General features: G+C 36.9%; 1 protein-coding gene across 13 annotated transcripts in view; it reads right to left on the reverse strand.

Moving 5' to 3' along the window:
- PPFIA2 (PTPRF interacting protein alpha 2) overlaps positions 1-22,198 on the reverse strand; it is a 540,970-nt gene that overhangs the window by 422,185 nt on the left and 96,587 nt on the right. For 9 of the 13 annotated variants that reach the window (XM_070052665.1, XM_051846503.2, XM_051846494.2 and 6 more), the window contains one exon: positions 12,076-12,129. The exons of the other annotated variants lie outside the window; for them this stretch is intronic. In XM_070052665.1, coding sequence (XP_069908766.1) covers positions 12,076-12,129 — 54 coding nt within the window. The remainder of the gene's footprint in view (positions 1-12,075; positions 12,130-22,198) is intronic. 13 annotated transcript variants of the gene reach the window in all.

A 22,198-nucleotide genomic window follows, 5' to 3' on the forward strand; every position in this document is an offset into this window, starting at 1 on the left:
TTTTTTTTTTTTGGACAGGCAGAGTGGACAGTGAGAGAGAGAGACAGAGAGAAAGGTCTTCCTTTGCCGTTGGTTCACCCTCCAATGGCCGCCATGGCCAGTGCGCTGTGGCCGGCACACTGCGCTGATCCGATGGCAGGAGCCAGGTACTTCTCCTGGTCTCCCATGGGGTGCAGGGCCCAAACACTTGGGCCATCCTCCACTGCACTCCCTGGCCACAGCAGAGGGCTGGCCTGGAAGAGGGGCAACCGGGACAGAATCCGGCGCCCTGACCGGGACTAGAACCTGGTGTGCCGGCACCGCAAGGCGGAGGATTAGCCTAGTGAGCCGCAGCGCCAGCCCAGTTCTTTCTTTATCTCAGACAAAAACCTGGACCCACACATCTGACTGAGCAACCCCAATGCAGGGGAAAGGGAAAGAATTCCAAGGCAAGGAGCATCTGTTTCCTGTTCAGTCAAATTCTTTTTTTTTTTTTAACTTTTATTTAATGAATATAAATTTCCAAAGTACGATTTATGGATTACAATGGCTTCCCCCCCATACCGTCCCTCCCACCCGCAACCCTCCCCTTTCCCACTCCCTCTCCCCTTCCATTCACATCAAGATTCATTTTCAATTATCTTAATATACAGAAGATCAGCTTAGTATACATTAAGTAAGGATTTCAACAGTTTGCTCCCACACAGGAACATAAAGTGAAAAATAATAGATGATTTTTTTTTAAATGATGATGAAATCAGATCAGACCTATTGTCATGTTTAATCCCAGTGAGAGTCAAGCTGGGAGTTGATAATTTCTTTTTTTTTTTTTTTTTTTTACAGAGGATCAGTTTAGTATGCATTAAGTAAAGATTTCAACAGTTTGCACCCCCATAGAAACACAAAGTGAAATATATTGTTTGAGTACTCGTTATCACTGGCAGAAAAGGGAAACATTTTCAGAAAACTGGCTTAGTTTATCCTCTTGCCATAAAAGAGCATCACCTTTTAAAGCTCCCTAAAAAACAGAAGCCCTAGATCTGTACATGTTTTGTTGCTTCAGACTTATCCTAGAGACTGGCCTTCATACCTTCCTCCTTCGAGGACTTGCTGGGCATAAACCTGACTGCTTTTTTTTTTTCTTTATTAATAACCAAATTCAATAGAATTGAAACACTTTTGGAGACTAAGGAAAGAAAACTCTTGATTTACTTCCATCCAGAATTAAGTTTTTAATTTATGCAAGTTAGCACCTTACATCCTTGTTCAACATTTACCTCTCAAAAGTCTGAACCAGGAGGCAGCATGGTGACGCAGTGGGTTAAAGCCCCAGCCTGCAGCACTGGCATCCCATATGGACGCTGGTTCGAGTCTCGGCTGCTCCTCTTCCAATCCAGCTCTCTGCTGTGGCCTGGGAAAGTAGTAGAAAACGGTCCAAGTTCTTGGGTCCCTGCACCTGGACGGGAGACCCAGAAGAAGCTCCTGGCTCCTGCCTTCGGATCAGCTCAGATCTGGCCATTGCCATCATTTGGGGAGTAAACCAACAGAATAGAAGACCTCTCTCTCTCTGGCTCTACCTCTCTCTGTAACTCTGTCCTTCAAATAAATAAAAAATAAATCTTCAGAAACAAAAAGTCTCTGAACCAAATAAAAATAAAACCCTGAAAGCCAACTTGCAACAATTATTTCCAGATCATAAGAAACTATTTATCTTTATATCATTTTATACATTTAATTAATCATGATTTTAAAAAAACAGTTGCTTAGCAGTTGGAGGGCAAAGATCTCTGCCACTGAATTGATATCTTTTATTTTTCTAACATACTTTGAGGAACACAAAACACATTAAAAATGTACTTTCTCTAGAAACCTTTATTTTACTTCCTATTTTTTGTACTTTAACGAGAAATTATGTGTTTAAAGCAGTATTCATCCATCTGCTTTTTCAAACATACCAATTGTAAGCATCTTTGATAAAATGTAAAAATAGCTCCACTTACTTTTGTTGGATAAGAACAGTCTAATTATAAACCAGCCTCTGTTTAGTCAAGAACTCAAAAGCCTAAGAAATCTGTTCAGTTTCTGTAGTAGCACACACATACAAACTCTCTCTCTCTCTACATACATATATATATATATATATATATATACACACACACACATATATATATGTTGTGGGCGTTTAATGTCTTGTATAAATATATACAAGCATATACACAAATAGGCAAAAAATAAAAAAGAAATTAACAAAATACAAATATTGCGGTTGAAATGATATCACTACTTTTGAAAACCTATGGTAGATATTTGGGGGCAAAATAGTCAAATAAAATTAATTTACATTTTACTTTATATAATTGTGAAACTATATCAATAAATACTTCAATGTGTTATTAACAAAACTGTATATCTCTGATACAATGTTGGCTCCCACTACATTTTCTTTATTTATCTTATTTCATTAACACATTAACATATTGGTATTTCTTCAGAAACTCTACTTTAAATACCTTTTTTCTAATAGATTAATTATAAATTGATAGCAAATTAAAAGGGAGACTATTTCTGAGGAGCTGTTTTATTACTCTGAGCTACTCAAATATTTTGATGAATAAAGGAAAAATGTTTCCAGTAGCATTAAACATTTAAAACATTTCCTACAGCATTAAGCAGCAGTGAAATTGTAAGTTAAAAATCTCAAAAACCTCCCCTCATTCAATTGTTACCCTAAGCCGAACTTTTAGCTCCTAGTCAATCACTTATATCTCTTTGCTCACTTTTGCATTTAACACAATTTTATGAACAAAAAAGGCAAAGTCTCTAACTATATGAAGTTTATATTTTAGTAAGAGAAAACAAATAATAAACACAAATTGGCAAGTAAAAGAATATTGAATGTGCAAGAAAGAGCTCTCTGTTAAAGCGACATTTCAACAGGACCTAAAGAAAGTGACTTAGTTAGCCATGGGGATCTCTGAGGAAAGAGCATCACAAGAAGGCAGAGGACTATGTGGAGTGTCCCTTTACCCATTGCTGGTAAACTTTCCCAGGCAAATTATAGTGAGCTGAATGGAACTGCTACAGTGAAATGAGCTATGGAAAGAGGCAGGGGATGACTTTCTGGAATCATTGTAAGAGAAGTCAAGGACATTCTTAGACACCTTCCATGGATTTGGGTGTTTTATTCTGATGTGAAGCCACAAAATATTCTAATATAAATGCAACATGTTCTCATATTTTAAGAAACCTATCCTGGTTGTTTCACTGAGAGTGAACAGGAGAAAAGAATTGATGCCTTTGACAAATCTGGCAGTTTTAAAGGAATGGAGAGAAATGATTGTGTTCTACAAAAATTGTGAGGATTGAGCCCATAGGTTTTGGCTTTGGGAAACAGTAAACTGAAATAGTCATTAACTGTTATGGCAGAAATTTCAGAAGCTCAGTTTGTAATGTGTGCTTCAAATTCCTCTTGGATAGACTAAAGTCAAACATTTAGTTTTATAAACAAGATGAAAGTTCAGGGATGTGATATAGTCTAGAAATATAAATTACTCAGTTATCATTGCCTAAATGGAGCTTAAATTGTGGAACATAATTGGGATTATCAAGGTATGACGTGCAGTTATAAAGTTCGAAGAGCTCGCATAAATCATACATCCACTACCCTGGCATCTAATTTCCTCTGATGCCATCAATCCCATGGAGCTTCGCTCCCATTGTACTTAATATCCTATGTCCATGATGACACTTGGATCCAATTAGCCCTGGGGATTGTTTTCATTTTGAATTGCTAAATCAAGTACCCAAATGCTGATATTGTATCCTCTAATATTCCTTTAATTCACTCTTAACCTCTAGACTATCATCCCCTCCCACTTTCTTCATGACCAAACTCTTCGAAATAGTTTTTGTTAAGTACTAAATTTAATTCTTTGTTTTCCACTTAATCTTTCTGGACTCTAGAAACCTGATAGTACCCAACTGCTCCTAGATCACCATTTGTCTTGTTGCTAAATACAACAGCTGTTTTGTCTTTCTTGTTATGAAATTACTAATGACTCTTGCATGTTCACTTCACTTTGGCATCTATGATTCCATACCCCCTTGATAGTTCTGTGCACGCTTCTTTACTCTGAGTTACATTCTTCATCTGACGTTTCTCTTTCCTTTGACCTTTTCTAAATCTTTTTTTTTTCCCTCAGGGGCATATTTTGAACTTCCTTTCTTCTACCTCTGTGTACAGTTTTGAGGAAACTATTTAATTGACTCCAATATCTTGCTAGTTTCTCTATGTGTTCAAATAAATGGCTTTAAATGAGATCTAGCTTTTACATGCCACAATCACTCATCTGTTCCCAACTAGTCAGCTCAACTTAATGCTTCCAAACTGAATTCCTTATTTCTCCCTTAAAAAAGGTGAAAAAGTCTCATAAATTTCACTAATTTTGCTAAGCCAGAAAGTTGAAATGTTAACGTGACATTCTCAATAAATCTTACTCTACTTCTTCCAACCACCCACCCATTCTTCAGTATTCATGTCCTTAACATCTCATGAATCAATCCATTACATTCCATTTTCATTGTCACCCTATAAATTCAGATTTATCATTTAGTGATTAATTTTTAAATGTTGAGTTTCTTCTGAGATACTCCCATGCCATCAATTTGTTTTAAAATATACTAGAATAACCCTGGAGGCACAGGCAGTCAAAGCAAAAATTAACTATTGGGATTGCATCAAATTGAGAAGTTTCTGTACTGCAAAAGAAACAGTCAGGAGAGTTAAGAGACAACCGACAGAATGGGAAAAAATATTTGCAAACTATGCAACAGATAAAGGGTTAATAACAAGAATCTACAAAGAGATCAAGAAACTCCACAACAACAAAACAAATAATCCACTTAAGAGATGGGCCAAGGACCTCAATAAACATTTTTCAAAAGAGGAAATCCAAATGGCCAACAGGCACATGAAAAAATGTTCAGGATAACTAGCAATCAGGGGAATGCAAATCAAAACCACAATGAGGTTTCACCTCACCCTGGTTAGAATGGCTCACATACAGAAATCTACCAACAACAGATGCTGGCGAGGATGTGGGGAAAAAGGGACACTAACCCACTGTTGGTGGAAATGCAAGCTGGTAAAGGCACTATGGAATTCAGTTTGGAGATTGCTCAATAACCTGAATATCACCCTACCATACAACCCAGCCATCCCACTCCTTGGAATTTACCCAAAGGATTTTAAATTGGCAAATAAAAGAGCTGTCTGCACCTCAATGTTTATTGCAGCTCAACTCACAATATCTAAGACATGAATCAACATAAATGCCCATCAACAGTAGACTGGATAAAGAAATTATGGGGGCCAGCGCCGTGGCTCATTTAGCTAATCCTCTGCCTGCGGCAACGGCACCCAGGGTTCTAACCCAGCTGGGGCACTAGGTACTAGTCCTGGTTGCTCCTCTTCCACTCCAGCTCTCTGCTGGGGCCCGGGAGGGCAGAGAAGGATAGCCCAAGAGCTTGGGTCCCTGCACCTGCATGGGAGACTGGAAGGAAGTACTTGACTCCTGGCTTCAGATTGGCACAGTGCCGTCCGTAGTGGTCATGATTCTCTCTCTGCTTCTCTCTCTCATTGTCTAACTCTGCCTGGCAAAAAATAAAAAAAAAAGAAATTATGGGATATGTATTTTGTAGAATACTATACAGCAGTAAAAAAAATGAAATCCAGTCATTTGCAAAAAAATGGAGGAATCTGGAGAACATCATGCTGAGTGAACTAAGCCAGTCCCAAAGGGACAAATATCATATGTTCTCAACTAACCGAGCACCAAAAAGGAAACCTGTTGAAGTGAAATGGACACTATGAGAAACAGTGACTTGATCAGCCCTTGTCCTGACTGTCTAGGAACAACTTACTACTTTATTCCTTTTAGTATTTTTTGTTCTACTTAATACCATCGGTTGAACTCTTTAATTAACACAAAATTATTTTAGGTGTTTAAATTTAACTGAAAAGTGTTCCCTGTTAAATATAAGAGTGGGAATAAGAGAGGGAAGAGATGTACAGTTCGGCACATGCTCAATCGGACTTGCCCCTAACGGTAAAGTTAGAAATGTGCCAGGGGATTCCAATTCAAGGTGTCATGTACCAATGCCATCTCACTAGTCCAAGTGATCAATTTCAGTTCACAATTGATCATAATGATAGGACAAAGAGTCAAAGGGATCACACAAACAAGACTAGTGTCTGCTAATAATAACTGATAGAATAAAAAGGAGAGAATGATCCAACATGGGAAGTGGGATACACAGCAGACTCATAGAATGGCAGATGTCCTAAACAGCACTCTGGCCTTAGAATCAGCCCTTAAGGCATTTGGATCCAGCTAAAAAGCCCATGAGAGTATTTCAGGCATGGAAAGCCAAGACACTCTGGTAAAAAAAAAAAAAATGACCTAAATGAAAGATCTCTGTGAGTGAGATGCCAGTGGAAAGAACAGGTCTTCAAAGAAGGAGGTACCTTTCTCTGAAGGGAGGAGAGAACTTCCACTTTGATTATGGCCTTGTCTAAATAAGATCAGAGTTGGCGAACTCAACAGGCTTCCATAGCCTTGGCAACTCATGACAAGAGCCTCAGGTGATTACTGATGTCATAAATAAGAGTGCCAATTGTTAAATCAACAACAGGAGTCAGTGTGCACTTACTCCGCATGTAGGAGCTCTGCCCTTAATGTGCTGTACTATGTGAATTAATAGTATAACTAGTACTCAAACAGTACTTTATACTTTGCATTTCTGTGTGGGTGCAAACTGTTGAAATCTTTACTTAGTATATACTAAGTTGATCTTCTGTATATAAAGATAATTGAAAACGAATCTTGATGTGAATGGGATGGGAGAGGGAATGGGAGATGGGATGGTTGCGGGTAGGAGGGAGGTTATGGGGGAAAAGCCGCTATAATCCACAAGTTGTACTTTAGAAATTTATATTTATTAAATAAAAGTTAAAAACATACTAGAATAGTCCTAAATCACCTATATCTTTTTGTCATCATCTTTTGAATATCTTTTCACTGGTCTCTTTATCTTAACCTTACCTCCAGTTCACACTCCAATTAGAGCCAAAAAAATTTCTGAAGCATAAATTTCATTAAGTTATTCTCCTGCTTAAAGACTTCATTTGCTTCTTATGATATTTAGTATGGAGAACTTGAAATTTCTTGTGTTCTTGAACCATATTCACTTTCTAAACTTCTATCTCATTACTATCTCCATACATACATGTATAATCCAATTTTTTTCATTCTTGACCTACAGAAATGCTTAAAATACCATCTTCCACCTCCTCACTTGGAAAATATTGCCTCATTATCCAATTACATTAGGATTTTATTTCCTTCTGTTTGCCTTCCTATATTCTTCAGATGGTTTCTAATCCAACCAGTTAACATATATGATCCTTTTTTGTGATTTCGTGTCACCTTGTGCTTACATGATATTGTAATTGGTTTTTACTAAACTATCTACCCACTATATTTAAGAGTTTGAAATGAGGAATTGTGTATTGTTTGCCACTGTGTCTCCAAAACCTAAACATATATCTAGCACATAGTGTACTTTCAAATACACATTGAATGTGGAATAAACAAATAGGAGAATGAAAGGAAAATTAGAGAGAAAAGTATGGTTCAGATTCAAAGAAATGAAATTAGAACATAAATCAGGTTCACACTATTTTATTCTCTTTTAAAAAATTTACTTGTTTATTGGAAATGTAAGGAGAGAGAGAGAGAGAGAGAGAGAGAGAGAGATAGGGATAGGGATTGAGATTATAGACTCCCTATATGCTGGTTCATTCCCCAAATGCCTGCATCAGCAAGGCTAGGAGAGAAGTGCAGCATGAGCTGCAGGTTACAGGATCCCAGTTACTTGAATCATCATTGTTGGCTCCAAGGCTCTGCATTATCAGGAAGCTGGAGTCAGACACTGGAGCCAGACAGTGGAGCTGGGTATTGAACCCAGATTTTCTGATGTGGGATATGGGTATCTTAACTGGTAGCTTAAAAATTTGTTTCTGGGCCAGCGTCGTGGCTCACTAGGCTAATCCTCCGCCTGCAGTGGCGGAACCCTGGGTTCTAGTCCCGGTCGGGGTTCTGGATTTCGTCCTGCTTGCTCCTCTTCCAGGCCAGCTCTCTGCTGTGGACCGGGAGTGCAGTGGAGGATGGCCCAGGTCCTTGGGCCCTGCACCCACATGGGAGACCAGGAGGAAGCACCTGGCTCCTGGCTATGGATTGGTGCAGTGCGTCAGCTGTAACGGCCACTTAGGGGGTGAACCAATGGAAAAAGGAAAACCTTTCTCTCTGTCTCTAACTCTGCCTGTCAAATAATAATAATAATAATAAAAAATTTGCTTCTGTATTCCTTTAATTTTTGGATAAAGTACAATACTATTTTTTTTAGTAACCAAATTACCATTAGTTTGGGAGACATTTATATTTTAACACCATCTACAATTGTTAAAATATCTAACTTGGTCTCAACAACATCCACAGGAAATTGCACTTTAAAAATTATGTAGTATGTTTACCTAAACTACTAAGAATCATCAAGAAGAATATTAAATTAAGAACTGAAAGTACAAAAGTATTGAATGTGCAATTCTGGTTCCTCAGTGGGAAATAATCATAGAAATGAAGAATGATCAGGACAGTGTGCATTTCTAGTCCAAGGATATGAATTAGATTGGTATTTCTTATTCATAACACTTTAGAAATAATGAAAACCATGAGCATTTTGGAAAAAAAAGCTTGGAATACTTTAAAGCACTGAGTTTTATAGGGGGAAAATTTATAGATCTTATTACTACACAATAACAAATAGAAAGAAAAGCAGGGGAGGGACTGAACAACCCCAGTGGCATTCTTGCAGTCATTTCTGGGTGAGGCAATGAGGTAGATTTAATTTAAAATCTAATAATAGCACTCTGAAATAGAAAAAAAAAAAGTTCTACATTTGACCAGTGTATGCTACAATTACACAAGTTGAGCAATGTGTTTCTAAGATAACTGTGTGGCTTAGAAAAATCTGCAAGTTCTATTTACTGTAGCAATACATTTCTACTTTATGAATTTAAAAACATGCCTCTTGAAATCCTTATCAGAAGGAAGTCATCATATTATTTCTTGAATGGACCCTGAAAAATCATGAATGAATGGCTGGATTTGGCCAAGTCCTTAAGATATCACTTGAGACATGTGCACCCCACAATGGAGTGCCTGCGTTCATGTTTCTGCTCCACTCCCAAAACCAGTTTTAAGCTAATGCATACCCTAGGAGGAAGCAGATGATGTCTCAAGTACTTGAGGCCCTGTCACCCACATGGGAGACCTGGACTGAATTCCTGGCTCCTGGCTTTAGTCTGCTCCAGACCCAGCTGGCTGTTGGGGGCATTTGGGTACAGAACCAGAGGATGGCAAATATCTTTCTCTGACTCTCAAATTAAAAAAAAATCTTGAATGAGCAGTTCTCTTTCAGTATTAGCACTGAAACTGGACTAGCTGTATATTAGTTTTAGTTAAGGCTTATTGTTAAAAACATCAATGTAAAATATTTCTTACCAGTTATGCGCATTTATAATGATAGTGCAGATGTTATACAACCTTTCATACATGTAGTACTATTTGAAATAACATAAATTCACATTTTAGTACTCCAAAAATAATTTTTTGTGTATAACTAGAAAACATTTGCAATTTTAAAATACACTACTTCCATCTCTAGATATCTCTGAGATTTCTATTACACTAGTGAAGAAACCACTCCACAGCTAAGCATTCTTGTGAAAGATTATTCATTCAGAACTTTTATATTATGTTCAATTAATAAAAAAATTATGGGACCTAGCCTTTCTTACCAAAGCAAGATTCCTGATAGAATGTGTTACATACAATATTGGTAATATTTCTTCAAAAGATATTTTTAGAAATAGATAACAGATAATGGTATTTTGACAATTAGTACAACTCTTTATAAATAAAAGAAAAATAATAAAAATCCAATGGATAATGCATAATTTAATAGATTATATATAATTTAATCTGATTTAGATTTCTAACTTGGAGGCAAATGCAATAGTTTCATTGAATGCTTTATTCTTAAATAACTGAAGTAATCCTAGATATCACTGTCATTTCATCTTTACACTTAGATTGATTTATGCAAGCTTCACAGAGCGCTGAAAAAAATGTCTTCATTTCATATTCTCCAAATAATTCCTTAACAATGGGAGACACTACATTAATGTGTACTGACAATTCACTGGATTGCTTAAACTAAACCTCTGAAGTGCTTAAACTGTATGTACTTTGAAATTTCTGTGATTCTTTTTATTCTAACAAATGTTTTAAGATAAGCACAACCACTGAATTTCAAAATATGTAAGCAGAAGTATAAAATATCCACAACCGTGGTAGAGCATGGTGAAGAAAGAATACACATCTTCACAATATCCTCAATATGTCTAAAGAAAAAAAATAAACACACACATATACTCACATGCCTGTGTGTGTATGTTCAAGAGATCATGCATCAACATGCATACCTAATGTTTTTTCACTTTTACTATTGCGAAGTTTCCTTTCAAAACACCATCTTTCCTTTCTGTGTTGTCCCCACCCCCTGCTGCAAAGCTTTTCTTTCATCATCTGGACCACATGCTCAATCTTCCATGTTTGGAAACATGCTTCCTTAAAGCATAAGATAAATTCATCGTAACACATAAATAATGCATAAGATTTTTCTCACTACTTGCAGAAGAGAGGTGTTTAGGTTGTTATTGAACTGGGGACACATGCTTTTAAAACCAACTGATCTCTAATTGCAGAGTTCTTTCATAAGTCAAAGTACAGTTGGGAGAAGTATTTCTAAAAAAACGGATTTACTGTTCTGTTGTATGTTGAATGTTTTGTGCAAGCACTCTGCAAGGCATAAGGGTGAAATCACATCACATATGCAGTCACCTACAACACTTAAGTATATGCCTGGCTATAAATCCTGTCAATATACTTTCTGGATTGACTCCATTTTTCATCTTGCCTTATGCTGCAATGTTTTAGGAGGTAAATATAGGCAGTTATCTAAATCTAATATATTTCCACTTAAAATGCAGATGATAAAAATAAAAGGAAATGAAAGAAATGCAATATATTGTTTATTCATACCTCAGGAGAAATATGAAGATTAGACAATATTATGAGACATGAAAGTGAGAGAGGAGAGAAAGAGCTGCAACTAAAAATTATATATTCAGCATCTCATTGGTATTTAACGGAATTATGTTTCTCACTTAGATGAATGTGTAAAATATAGCTAAAAATTGGTCATACTGGGTTCTGTGTGTTCCTCATTAAAACTTATGTTAAGTAAAAAGCAAACTGTCATGAAATGCATGCATTGAGTATTCATTAAAAATAAATTGAATCCATCTTATCAATTTAGATATGTATCTTGAATTCTCAAGCCTAAAGTCACAGAAATGTTCTCTTAACCAATGTTTTCTGAAATCAGTCAATATAGAAAGGGCTAAGATATTCCAATATTGAACCATCAAACTCTTGTTATTACTTAAATATAAGAATCCTAATATATTTAGAGCATTTTATCTGAATTTCTAGAATCTTACCTGATAGGAAATAAACAATACTATTGAGAATAATAATATTTATAACATAGACTTAATTTTTCTCAGTAACTGGAAAATATATCATAACCCAAATCCTACACTCATTTAGAATGGCAAACTTTCATGTTGGTATAGAACATTAGTAGAATATAATTATTAACCCTCTTTATTCTAAGGAGGATTTTGTCCCAATTTTATTGTCAATAAATGCATGTGAATTTTATAAATTACTAAAAATAGTGAGACACCAGATCATACCTCAAAGCAAGTTTATACTTTTGTATTAGTGAATATGAATCATATTTCCAAAAAGTACCTCTACATGACCAATTAGTATTGAAGCAATTGTCTGATGATCAATTCAGAATTCAATTAATCAACAGTTAACTTTAATGAAGAATCTAACTTACCGGTGGATCAGCCCCTTTAGAACCAGTCAGCCCTCCTGTTAGGGATTCGATATCCTGAAAAGCGGAAAGTGTTGATTGTAAAATGCCACTCAACAGCATGGAGCATTCCCCAATCCCACAGTGTGCTGCTTTCTTCAGCTGCAATGTCAGGGTTCGTCAGCTCCCTTCATTTATTTTATTTCTCTATAAACTTTCATACTATAATACAATACAAATAGTCTGTATCTAAAGAGATAGATATATTCTCCAACTTTGTAAAGAGTATAAAAGGGAAATATATATATATATATATGTCTTACAAATACCCTTGAAATATGCAAGAAAATGAGTTTAGATGGGAAAGCAGATGTTACATCTTTAATGAGCTGAAGTGAGGGCAGAAAAGAAAGAAGGAGATTTAATAAAATAGCAGTTTATGATATTATCTGCCTCTTAAAAAGATTTATTTATTTATTTATTTGAAAGAGTTACAGAGAGAAAAAGAGAGAGAGAGAGAGAGAGAGAGAGAGAGACAGAGAGAGAGAAATGGAGGGAGGGAGGGAGGGAGCTCTTCCATCCACTAGTTCACTCCTCAAATGGCCACGACAGCTGGAGCTGGGCTGGTCCAAAGCCAGGAGCCAGAAGCTGCTTCCAAGTCTCCCATGTAGGTACAAGTGCCCAGGACTTGGGCCATCCTCTGCTGCTTTCCTAGACACATCAGTAGGCAGCTGGATCAGAAATGAAACAGCCGGGACTTGAACCGGTGTCCATATGGAATTGGCAGCACGGCAGATGGCACTTTACCAGCTATACCACAGGGCTGGCCCCCAAGATAGTATTTTCAAGAATAATTTTTATGCTAAAAAGAGTTTTTATTGAGTCCAATCTATTACTACACACACACACACACGATGAATATATAGAAACACATGGATGGATTAAATTTTTTATAAAGACAGATTTCTAATCTTGAATCAGTAAATATAGAAGATCATGAGTAATGATTATAGTTGTTAGTTATGGGCAATGAGCTTTTAGTAGGGATAACTATAAATCATCCTTATCAGTTGTAGTTTAGGTTCCAGAGTTACCAAGCATTTTTTTAAGGAGAAGGCAAAATTTTAGATTTTAAAGAATAATCTCCTATGTTTTTAAAGTTGCCTCATATCTCTCCTAAATGAAAACAAAACTGCTCAAAGGTTGCTGAGTGGAGTTTCAAGATATAGTGAAACATTGTGCTTTTTCTAAAATGGCTCTTTCTTGTTACTCCAATTTCCTCTTATCTATTTGCATCAAATTGAAGGGATAGGGATGAGAAACCTGAGGAAATATAATTGTGGTGAGAATAAAAAAAGAAAAAAGAAAGAAAGATAACTGCTTCAAGATTCAAATAAATGAAAATTTAAATGCCTGTTTTTAGTGAGGCAGCCAATATCTTTGATTATCAATAAGAAAATTTATGCTAGAATTCACTTGGAACTTAACCATTTTAACTTAATCATTATAACAATAATTTTCCCTTGGTATTTAAAAATGAAGACTCTTATTAATACAATGTGGAACTGAGATGAGTTTGTGATGGAAACATTCAAGTCAATGGAAGAAGAAGGGATGTTGTTATAAATATTTCCATGTGAAGATGGAACAAGGATGAGCACTTAGGGAATAATGAATTTCTTTATGCGTATCCTATTGTGGTAAAGCAACCACAAAGAATACTTGTTAATAAAATCATTAAGTTGTCTTCTCTGTAATAGATACATTATTTATAAATACAGTATTTCCCTATCCACCATCCTCTTAGGCAATTTTTCCTTCTCCTCAATTCTAGTTCCAAAAAAGGCTTACACATACTGCTTCAAATGTTGTAGAAACCTGCAGAGAATTAAGGCAATGTAAAATCTGGAAATATAATGGTAGAGACCAAGTTGATTGTGTCATTTAGGGAATGACTGAACTAAGGTATTGTCTGTATGAAACTAGATAGGTTTCTGGTTTTCAAAAGCCAAGATGCCCAGATGAGTGTGTCGTCACTGTTAGCCTGCTTCTGAAGGACCCTCCCTGATCATCTGGCAGAAGCTACATCCAGCATCAGGAGCACCATAAAGAGTCAAATCACTTAAATGACTTGATCTTACATGGGCTTTAATTTTCCAGTCAAATCACATAAGTTAATTATGTTCCTGTATAGTGAAAGTAAAACAGCAAGCATTTTTCAAAAGTACTTCAGAAAGTCCATGGAAAATGGAATTATAAGATGTCTATTTTGAGGCAAAATCTTGAAATTCATGTATAGTGAATGCACTATATTGAATATACCTCATATATATGAATTTCAAATTTTGGGGGCATTACATTAAACTTGATCTTCTGATTTCATCTTCCATGTACTGTTTGAAGACCTCTGTATTGACAAATTGGGAAAACAAAATTAATGTCACTATTAAATCCAATGATAAAAATATATTTTTAAAAATATCTTTAGAATTACATAACATAAACTAATATTCGGTATTAAAATGGCTAAAACATCATATTAACAGAAAATAAAACACACAGCCCATTGCACTGTTTGATAGTACCCAGTTATGACAGTGACTACAACAAAGTTTTCTTCATAAGAAAGTTTATTTCCAAGTACATTTTGAGTTAATACATGCTTTTCTTTATAGATATAGAAACAAATTATATAAGCAATATATTTTCTAATGAAGCTATGAGAAAGAATATACAAATTTGTTGTTTAAAAGTATTTTAGCAATTTATATGGTACCTTATCTCATATTTTTAAAATTATGTCAAGATTTCTTGCTACCTTAGGTTAGTTGTGTCAATTTTAAGATTTTTACAATTTTAAGCTTTTCATTAAAGTCATCACCAGAGAAAAATAAGGCAAAAGAAGAATTTAGAAAATGAATGAGAAGGGAGATTCCAAGATGGTGCACTAGGGAATGACCCACTGTGCTAGGCTAGGGATAAACAGTGTGAAAAAAGAAAAAGAAAAAAGAACAAGTATAAGAAGTACACTCTCAGGTGAGAATTAGAGAGAAGAATGGCACTGGAAATCTTCCAAAAGGAAGAAGAGTGCTGTAGACCTGTGAGGAAAGTGCAGACGCACAGCACGGACATGGACACAACACACGACTGCAGCAGCCAAGAGCAATCAGATGGCAGCTTGAAGATGGAGGTGAGACCTGACAGCAGCAATCCATGGTGATATAGTCAGAGGCAGAGAATGGTGTGACTCAGAACTGGAGCCTCATGGGCTAGCAGTTACTAGTGGGAACCCACGGACCCAGTGGAAGTAAAAGGAGCACGTTTATATTACCCCTGTCTCCTCATAACAGCTCCTGCTGCCCAGCTGAGAAAGGGTTTGGGCGGCAGCTGTGGAAGCCTTTGTGCACGTGCACAGCAACTGGCTGGGACAGGACTCCTTCATCTGGGCAGTACTGGTGGCAGTGGTAGGGAGAGGTCAACATTTGGCCAGTGCCTCTTGTGTACATACGAGTGTGATCCAGAGATTCTAGCAGAGGTAAACATCTGGAGTCTCCACTGACTTTGAGCCTAGCTAGGAGGACTGACAGGTGCTTGGGCAGCCATGTAGGACTGTGAGGCACTCCAGGCCTCCCAACATATCACAGACTCCAGGGATCAAGACACCTAGGCGGAGCTGACTTGGGGAACATCTGTCTCTCTGTTGACTGGACAGGTTGGCAGAAAAACGTCTGCACCCAATGACTGTGGGAGACTTGTATGCTGAGACTGCAGAGACTCCATGGCTATAGGAGAGGGTGCAGGGTGTAGCTGGGTCTCTGGGCAATCACTGGGTGTTGTGCTACACGCTTGGAGCTCCTTGGTTGCCTGGGGTGGGTCACTGTAGCAAGAACTGTGCTCACAGTGAGGACTTTGCAGATCATTTATGGTTCATATGGCGGCACAGATGAGTGTTGAACACACTGGGGGTTAACATTAGGGCATTGCTCAGCTTGGAGGAGAGGAGGTAATGGAGTGATCACATCAAGAGGTGACAATTCCTATCCTTCTGCTAACAAAAGATTTATAATATACCCTGGTTTCTCTTCAGATTGTATAAATCTCTCACCTTTTACAAGAGGAGATTTACCATATCCAACTTGGTTGTTACCATGGATACACACCCCACCCTGGAGCACTGACCAGAGCTCCCAGCCATACCCAGAAAATACCTATTGGTACTCACTGAAAATTGACATTCCACTAAGCCACAGAGGACTAGCTCAAAGACAACAACCATTAGAGGAAAAAAAAAAACAACAATTAACTCCACAAATGCCTAAAATAAATAAATAAATTCAAGAAATAGGAATAAGGAAGACACCATTGACCTCCTCACCAAAGGAACACAACAACATTTCAACACTATGAACATGAAGAGATTGATGAAATCCAACACAGTCAAGGCAACTTATGACAAACCCACGGCCAGCATCTTATTGAATAGGAAAGACTTGGAAGTATTCTCACTGAGATTCGGAACCAGACAAGGATGCCCATTCTCACCACTGCTATTTAATATAGTCCTGGAAGTTTTAGTCAGAACATTTGGGCAAGAAAAAGAAATCAAAGGGATATAAATAGGAAAGGAAGAAGTCAAACTATCCCTATTTGCAGATGACATGATTCTATATATAGGGGATCCAAAAGACTCAACTGAGACTATTGGAACTCATAAAAGAGTTTGGTAAAGTTGCAGGATAGAAAATCAATACAGAAAATTCAATAGCCTTTGTATAAATAGACAATGCCATGGCTGAGAAAGAACTTCTAAGATCAATCCCATTCATAATAGCTACAAAAAGAATTAAATACCTTGGGATAAATTTAATGTAGGATACCAAAGATCTCTATGATAAAAATTGTGAAACATTAAGGAAAGAAATAGAAGAGGACATTAAAAATGGAAAAATCGTCTATGTTCATGGATTAGAAGAATCAATATCATCAAAACATCCATATTACTGAAAGCAATGTACAGATTCAATGTGATTCCAATAAAAATACCAATGACATTCTTCCCAGATCTAGAAAAAACTATATTAAAATTCATATGGAGACCCAGAATAGTTAAAATCTTATACAACAAGAACAAAGCTGGGGGTATCACAATATCAGATTTCAAGACATACTACAGGGCAGTTATAATCAAAACAGCCTGGTGGTAGCTTTGTGAACCACAAGGAGAGAAGGCCTACACTTCCGGGAATGCAGAGTCCCTACCCACACTTCCGGGGACGAAAAGTCCTTGTCAAGGTCCCCAGGGGTGCTTAAAGGTCAACCAATGAGGATCAGACCTGCCTCAACCTTTAACCCCCACACCCTGTATCTATAAAAGGAGCCTTCCAAATCTCTGATGTGCGACTTCCCCAGCCCCTGCTCTGTTGGGACCAGTGAACCTCACCCAGGAGTGGAATCCCAATAAAAGCTTGTGAATTAATTGATTCATCTGCCTGGGAAGATTTGTCACGTGCCAGATACCTTCCACCTGGTACTGGCACAAAAAACAAATGTGTAGACCAATGGAACAGAAACAAAGTCCTGAAATCATTTGACACATCTACAACCAACTTATCTTTGACAAAGGAGCTGAAAACAATCCCTGTAGCAACAGATGTCTCTTCAACAAATGGTGCTGGGGAAATTGGATCTCTGCATGCAGAAGTATGTAACTAGTCCCCCTACTTTACACCATACCCAAAAATCCAGTCAAAATGGATCGAAGGCCAAATTCTATGATCCCAAAATTCAAATTACCAGAGAACATTGGGGAAACTCTTCAAGACATTGGCACAGGCAGAGGCTTCTTGGAAAAAACCCCAGAAGCACAGGCAATCAAAGCCAAAATTGACAAATGAGATTACATCAAGCTGAGGAGCTTCTGCACTCCAAAAGAAACACTCAACATATTGAAGAGCCAACCAACAGAATGGGAGAAAATATTTGCCAACTATGCTACTGATAAAGGATTAACATCCAGAATCTATAAAGAGCTCAAGAAACTCAACAACAACAAAACAAACAATCCAGGTAAGAAATGGGCAAGGGACTTGAACAGGCATTTTTCAAGAAAGGAAATTCAAATGGTCAACAGACACTTGAAAATAATGCTCAGAATCACTAGCCATAAGGTAAATGCAAATCAAAACCACAATGAGGTTTCATCTCATTCCAGTTAGAATGGCTTTCTTACAGAAATTAACAAATAATTGCTGGTGAGGATGTGGGGAGAATGGTACCTAATGCCTTGTTTGTGGGAATATAACTGGTACAGCCACTATGGAAGTCAGTACAGAGATACCTCAGAATCTGAATATAGACATACCATATAATCCAGACATTCCATTCCAAGGAATTTACTGACATTAAAAGAAATCAGTATATGAAAGTGTTATCTGTACCACCATGTTCATTGCAGCATAATTCACAATAGCTAAGATATGAAATCAACCCAGATGTTCATCAATTGTTGACCTAATAAAGAAATTATGGTATATATACATTATGGAGCACTACTCAGCTGTAAAAAAATGAAATTATGTCTTTTGCAACAAAATGGATACAACTGGAAACCATTATACTTAGTGAAATAAGCCAGTCCCCAAAAGACAGATAATATTTGTTTTCCCTTATCCAAGGTAACTAATAGAGTACCAAAAATGTAATGTATTGTAGTGAAATGACATTTTGAGATCTGATGATTGTTCATAACCTTGTCTCTTTTGTCAAGGAATAGTGGCTTGTTTTTTTTTTTTTCATACAACTTGTTGAACTTTTTTAAACTCAGTGTAGGGTTAACTCTATGATCATTAAGTAAACTGAAAGTAATCATTGTAAAAATTAAAAGTGGGAATAGGAGAGAGAGGAGGAATAAGAGTTGGAGCAAGGGTGGGAGGGAGGGAGGATAAGGTGGGAAGTATCACTCTGTTCCTAAATCTGTATATATGAAATACCTGAAACTTGTGTAAGTTAAATAAAGTTAAAAAAAATAAATATCAGGAACAAAAAAAGAAAATGAATGAGAAAAGACATTGATAATTAATGTTTTAGCATGTTTAATTAAAGGCTAATTATGAATTCATGGCACCAAGGAGAATACTCTCTTCTCCCCTTATTCAATTGAAAAACATTCTGAGCATATGCTCTATTTTGAGTTTATGTTGAAAAAGAGTGTCCCACTTGGACAGAAGCCCAAGTTAAACATGGCTTATCACTTGATGCAAAAAAGATTTTTTCATGTATGAATAATGAACATAAGTGTGCATGAAAGCATTCATATTGTAAAATTAGTGGGTAAAATGAGTAAATCCTTTGAAGAGCTCTGAACATATTCCTACATAGTTCTTAAATGATAACTGAAAGTGAGTCAGTCATCTTTACTGGCTGTTTAAATATTTTTTTAAAAAATATTTATTTGAAAAACAGAGATGAGGAAGGGAGGGGGAAGAGAGAGAGAGAGAGAGAGAGAGAGAGAGAGAACTATGAATGAATCACACATGCATTGGTTTACTACTCAAATGACTGCAACAGCGAGTTGGTACCTTATTGGTTGTGTAGGCAGCACTAAATCACAAGCTGACGAAAGTCTTGGTGCAGCGTCCTGAGAGCCTCCCAGAACATGGCATGGCAGGAATTCTTAGGAGGACCTTTCCCACAGCTGTTTATTGGGAGGTATGGGGCTTTTTACTTCATCCCTCAACAACCCAGATTGATCTGGAGGATATAAAACTGCCCAGATATGATATGAATAGTGTCTTCTTAATAGAGTAGAAGTTCAATGCCACCCTGTGGGACTTGGGACCATGGCCATAATTTAGAGTGAAGCAAACAGGTGTCTGTGGTGCAAAATTTAAGGAGACACTTATTCTGAGGGTCACACTAGTACTGACCTTGCACATGCATGATCTTGAGAGTGAGTGTCTCCCTAAATTTTGTGCCCTAAACACCTTGTTTTTCTCACCCTAAAGCTGGCCCTTCAAGAGACCTAAAACCATGAAGGCCTTTTCTCTTTTATCTATCTAAGTAATAAACTTCATAAACCTATTTGTATTCGTTGTCTCCTTACCACCTGCGACTATAGAAGTATGGCAAGCCAAACTAGCACCAACCCCATGTTGTTGCTCAGGGACTGCTTGCTATTTAACATCAATATTACACATCTCCACTTATATAGATTGCTATCAAGTATACACAATAAAATAATGTAGCATCCATTATTTACATGTGATCTTAGCTAAAGGTCAAGAAGCAATAGCATCCATTAATTATATAATCAACTTTATTTCTTGTAAAAATCAGGTAATTAGGGACAGTGTTATGGTGCAGCAGGTTAAGTTGCCTCTTGGGAATGCCACATCCCATACTTCAGTGCCAGTTGGAACCTGGCTACTGTGCTCCTGAGACAGCTTCCTGCTAATATGCATGGGGAACCCCAAAAGATAGCTCAAGTACTCATGGTGTACCCAGTTGGGAGACATGGATGGAGTTCCTGCCTGATGCAGCCCTGGCTGTTGCAGCACTGGGGAATGAACCAGAAGATGGAGGATCTCCTCCCTTCCCCTCTCCTCCCCTTTTACTCTCCTCCGCTCCCCTACCTTGGTAAAACAAATACACCTTTAAAAATTAGGTAATCAAAGTTTTGCTTGCCTCTCCCATGTGCAATATACCTAAGTGAGGTTATTAGCCTGTCCTTGACACAGCTAAATAAGTCCATCTCTATTCCTAGAATGGAATTCTGATAAGACAAGGCTGGCCCAGGAGTCTCATTTTCTAAGGCTTAGGAAGGGTGAGCTCCAAGAATTGTGAGGCAGTTTGTGTCAGAGCTCTCAACAGAAGGAGACTTGAGGTCAGCACAGGTTTCACCTGAGCAGAGGTTTATAATAAACACATCACTGACACTATTGATTGCCCAACTGTGCTTCTTCCCCATGGCCTCCTGTTCCAAGAATAGACATATTTTTCCTTTGATGGACACTCTAAATGATGGATCTATAGTAATTAAGTATTAATTAGTTAATTAGTTAACACAATATGCCCCACTGTTATATATATTTATACCACACTTATGACACCCCTAAAAAATTTTATGTGAGCAATAAATATGCCACTCAGTTATAACCTTGAAATAAATATAATGTTTTAGAGTTCTGTTCTTTTGAGAAAAGTAATAAATGAATGATTAGAGCCTTTGAAAAATTATTTTAAATTCATTGTGAAAATGGCATAAGCTTTACTGCAAAATTCATTTTACTCAATGTTCATCTGAGCCAAAGATTATTTACACAACTGATATATAATATAAGAAATACATTAATGAAAACATTTCATTTCAGAGGATGCACTGTATTTCAAATGATCAATATCCAAAAATAGATGTCTTATAAGTAGGACACTGGGGTATTGTATCCTTCATAGAAATGTGAAGTGTACTGCATTGCTCCCTGACAAGTTCTAAGAACATGTGATTTCTCAATTAACAAGTTGTAACCTGTGTGTGTGGAACTAAGAAAGTTCTACCAGTGCTTGAGGTAGTAACAAATCTACAATCACACTCCACTGTTTTCTAACAACCTATTCACTGGTTATGTACATGTACTTGTCAGTATACCTTTTCAAAATATAGGATTTCAAGCTACAGACACCATGAGGGAAACAGACTAAGTAAGTGTCCTCTGAAATTAAAAACATTGATGACAAAACAAGCAACAGAGTTATGTGACTATAGATCTGATAAAATAAGAAAAATTCTCATTGTAAAATGATTAGATAATAAATGTATAATTGTTAGAATGAACTATGATACAGTGCAACAAATTTGACAAAGTTCAATGATGGAATAAAGAAATAAAGGTTACTCAGTTAGTTGTCACCTATCAGGGAGAACAAGTGGTATTTGTCCCTTTGGGATTGGCTTATTTCACTCAGCATAATGTTTTCCAAATTCCCTATGAAAGTGAAATGAACACTATGAGAAACGGTGACTTGATCAGCCCTCGCCCTGACTATTGATGAACAACTTAATCTCTCCCTCTCTCTTTCTCTCTATCCCTCTATACCTATAAATATGATTTTCAAATAAACACATATTAAGAAAATAATTAAAGTTATAGCC

This window comes from Oryctolagus cuniculus, chromosome 11, assembly GCF_964237555.1.
Source record: "Oryctolagus cuniculus chromosome 11, mOryCun1.1, whole genome shotgun sequence".
Classification (NCBI taxonomy): Eukaryota; Metazoa; Chordata; class Mammalia; order Lagomorpha; family Leporidae; genus Oryctolagus; species Oryctolagus cuniculus.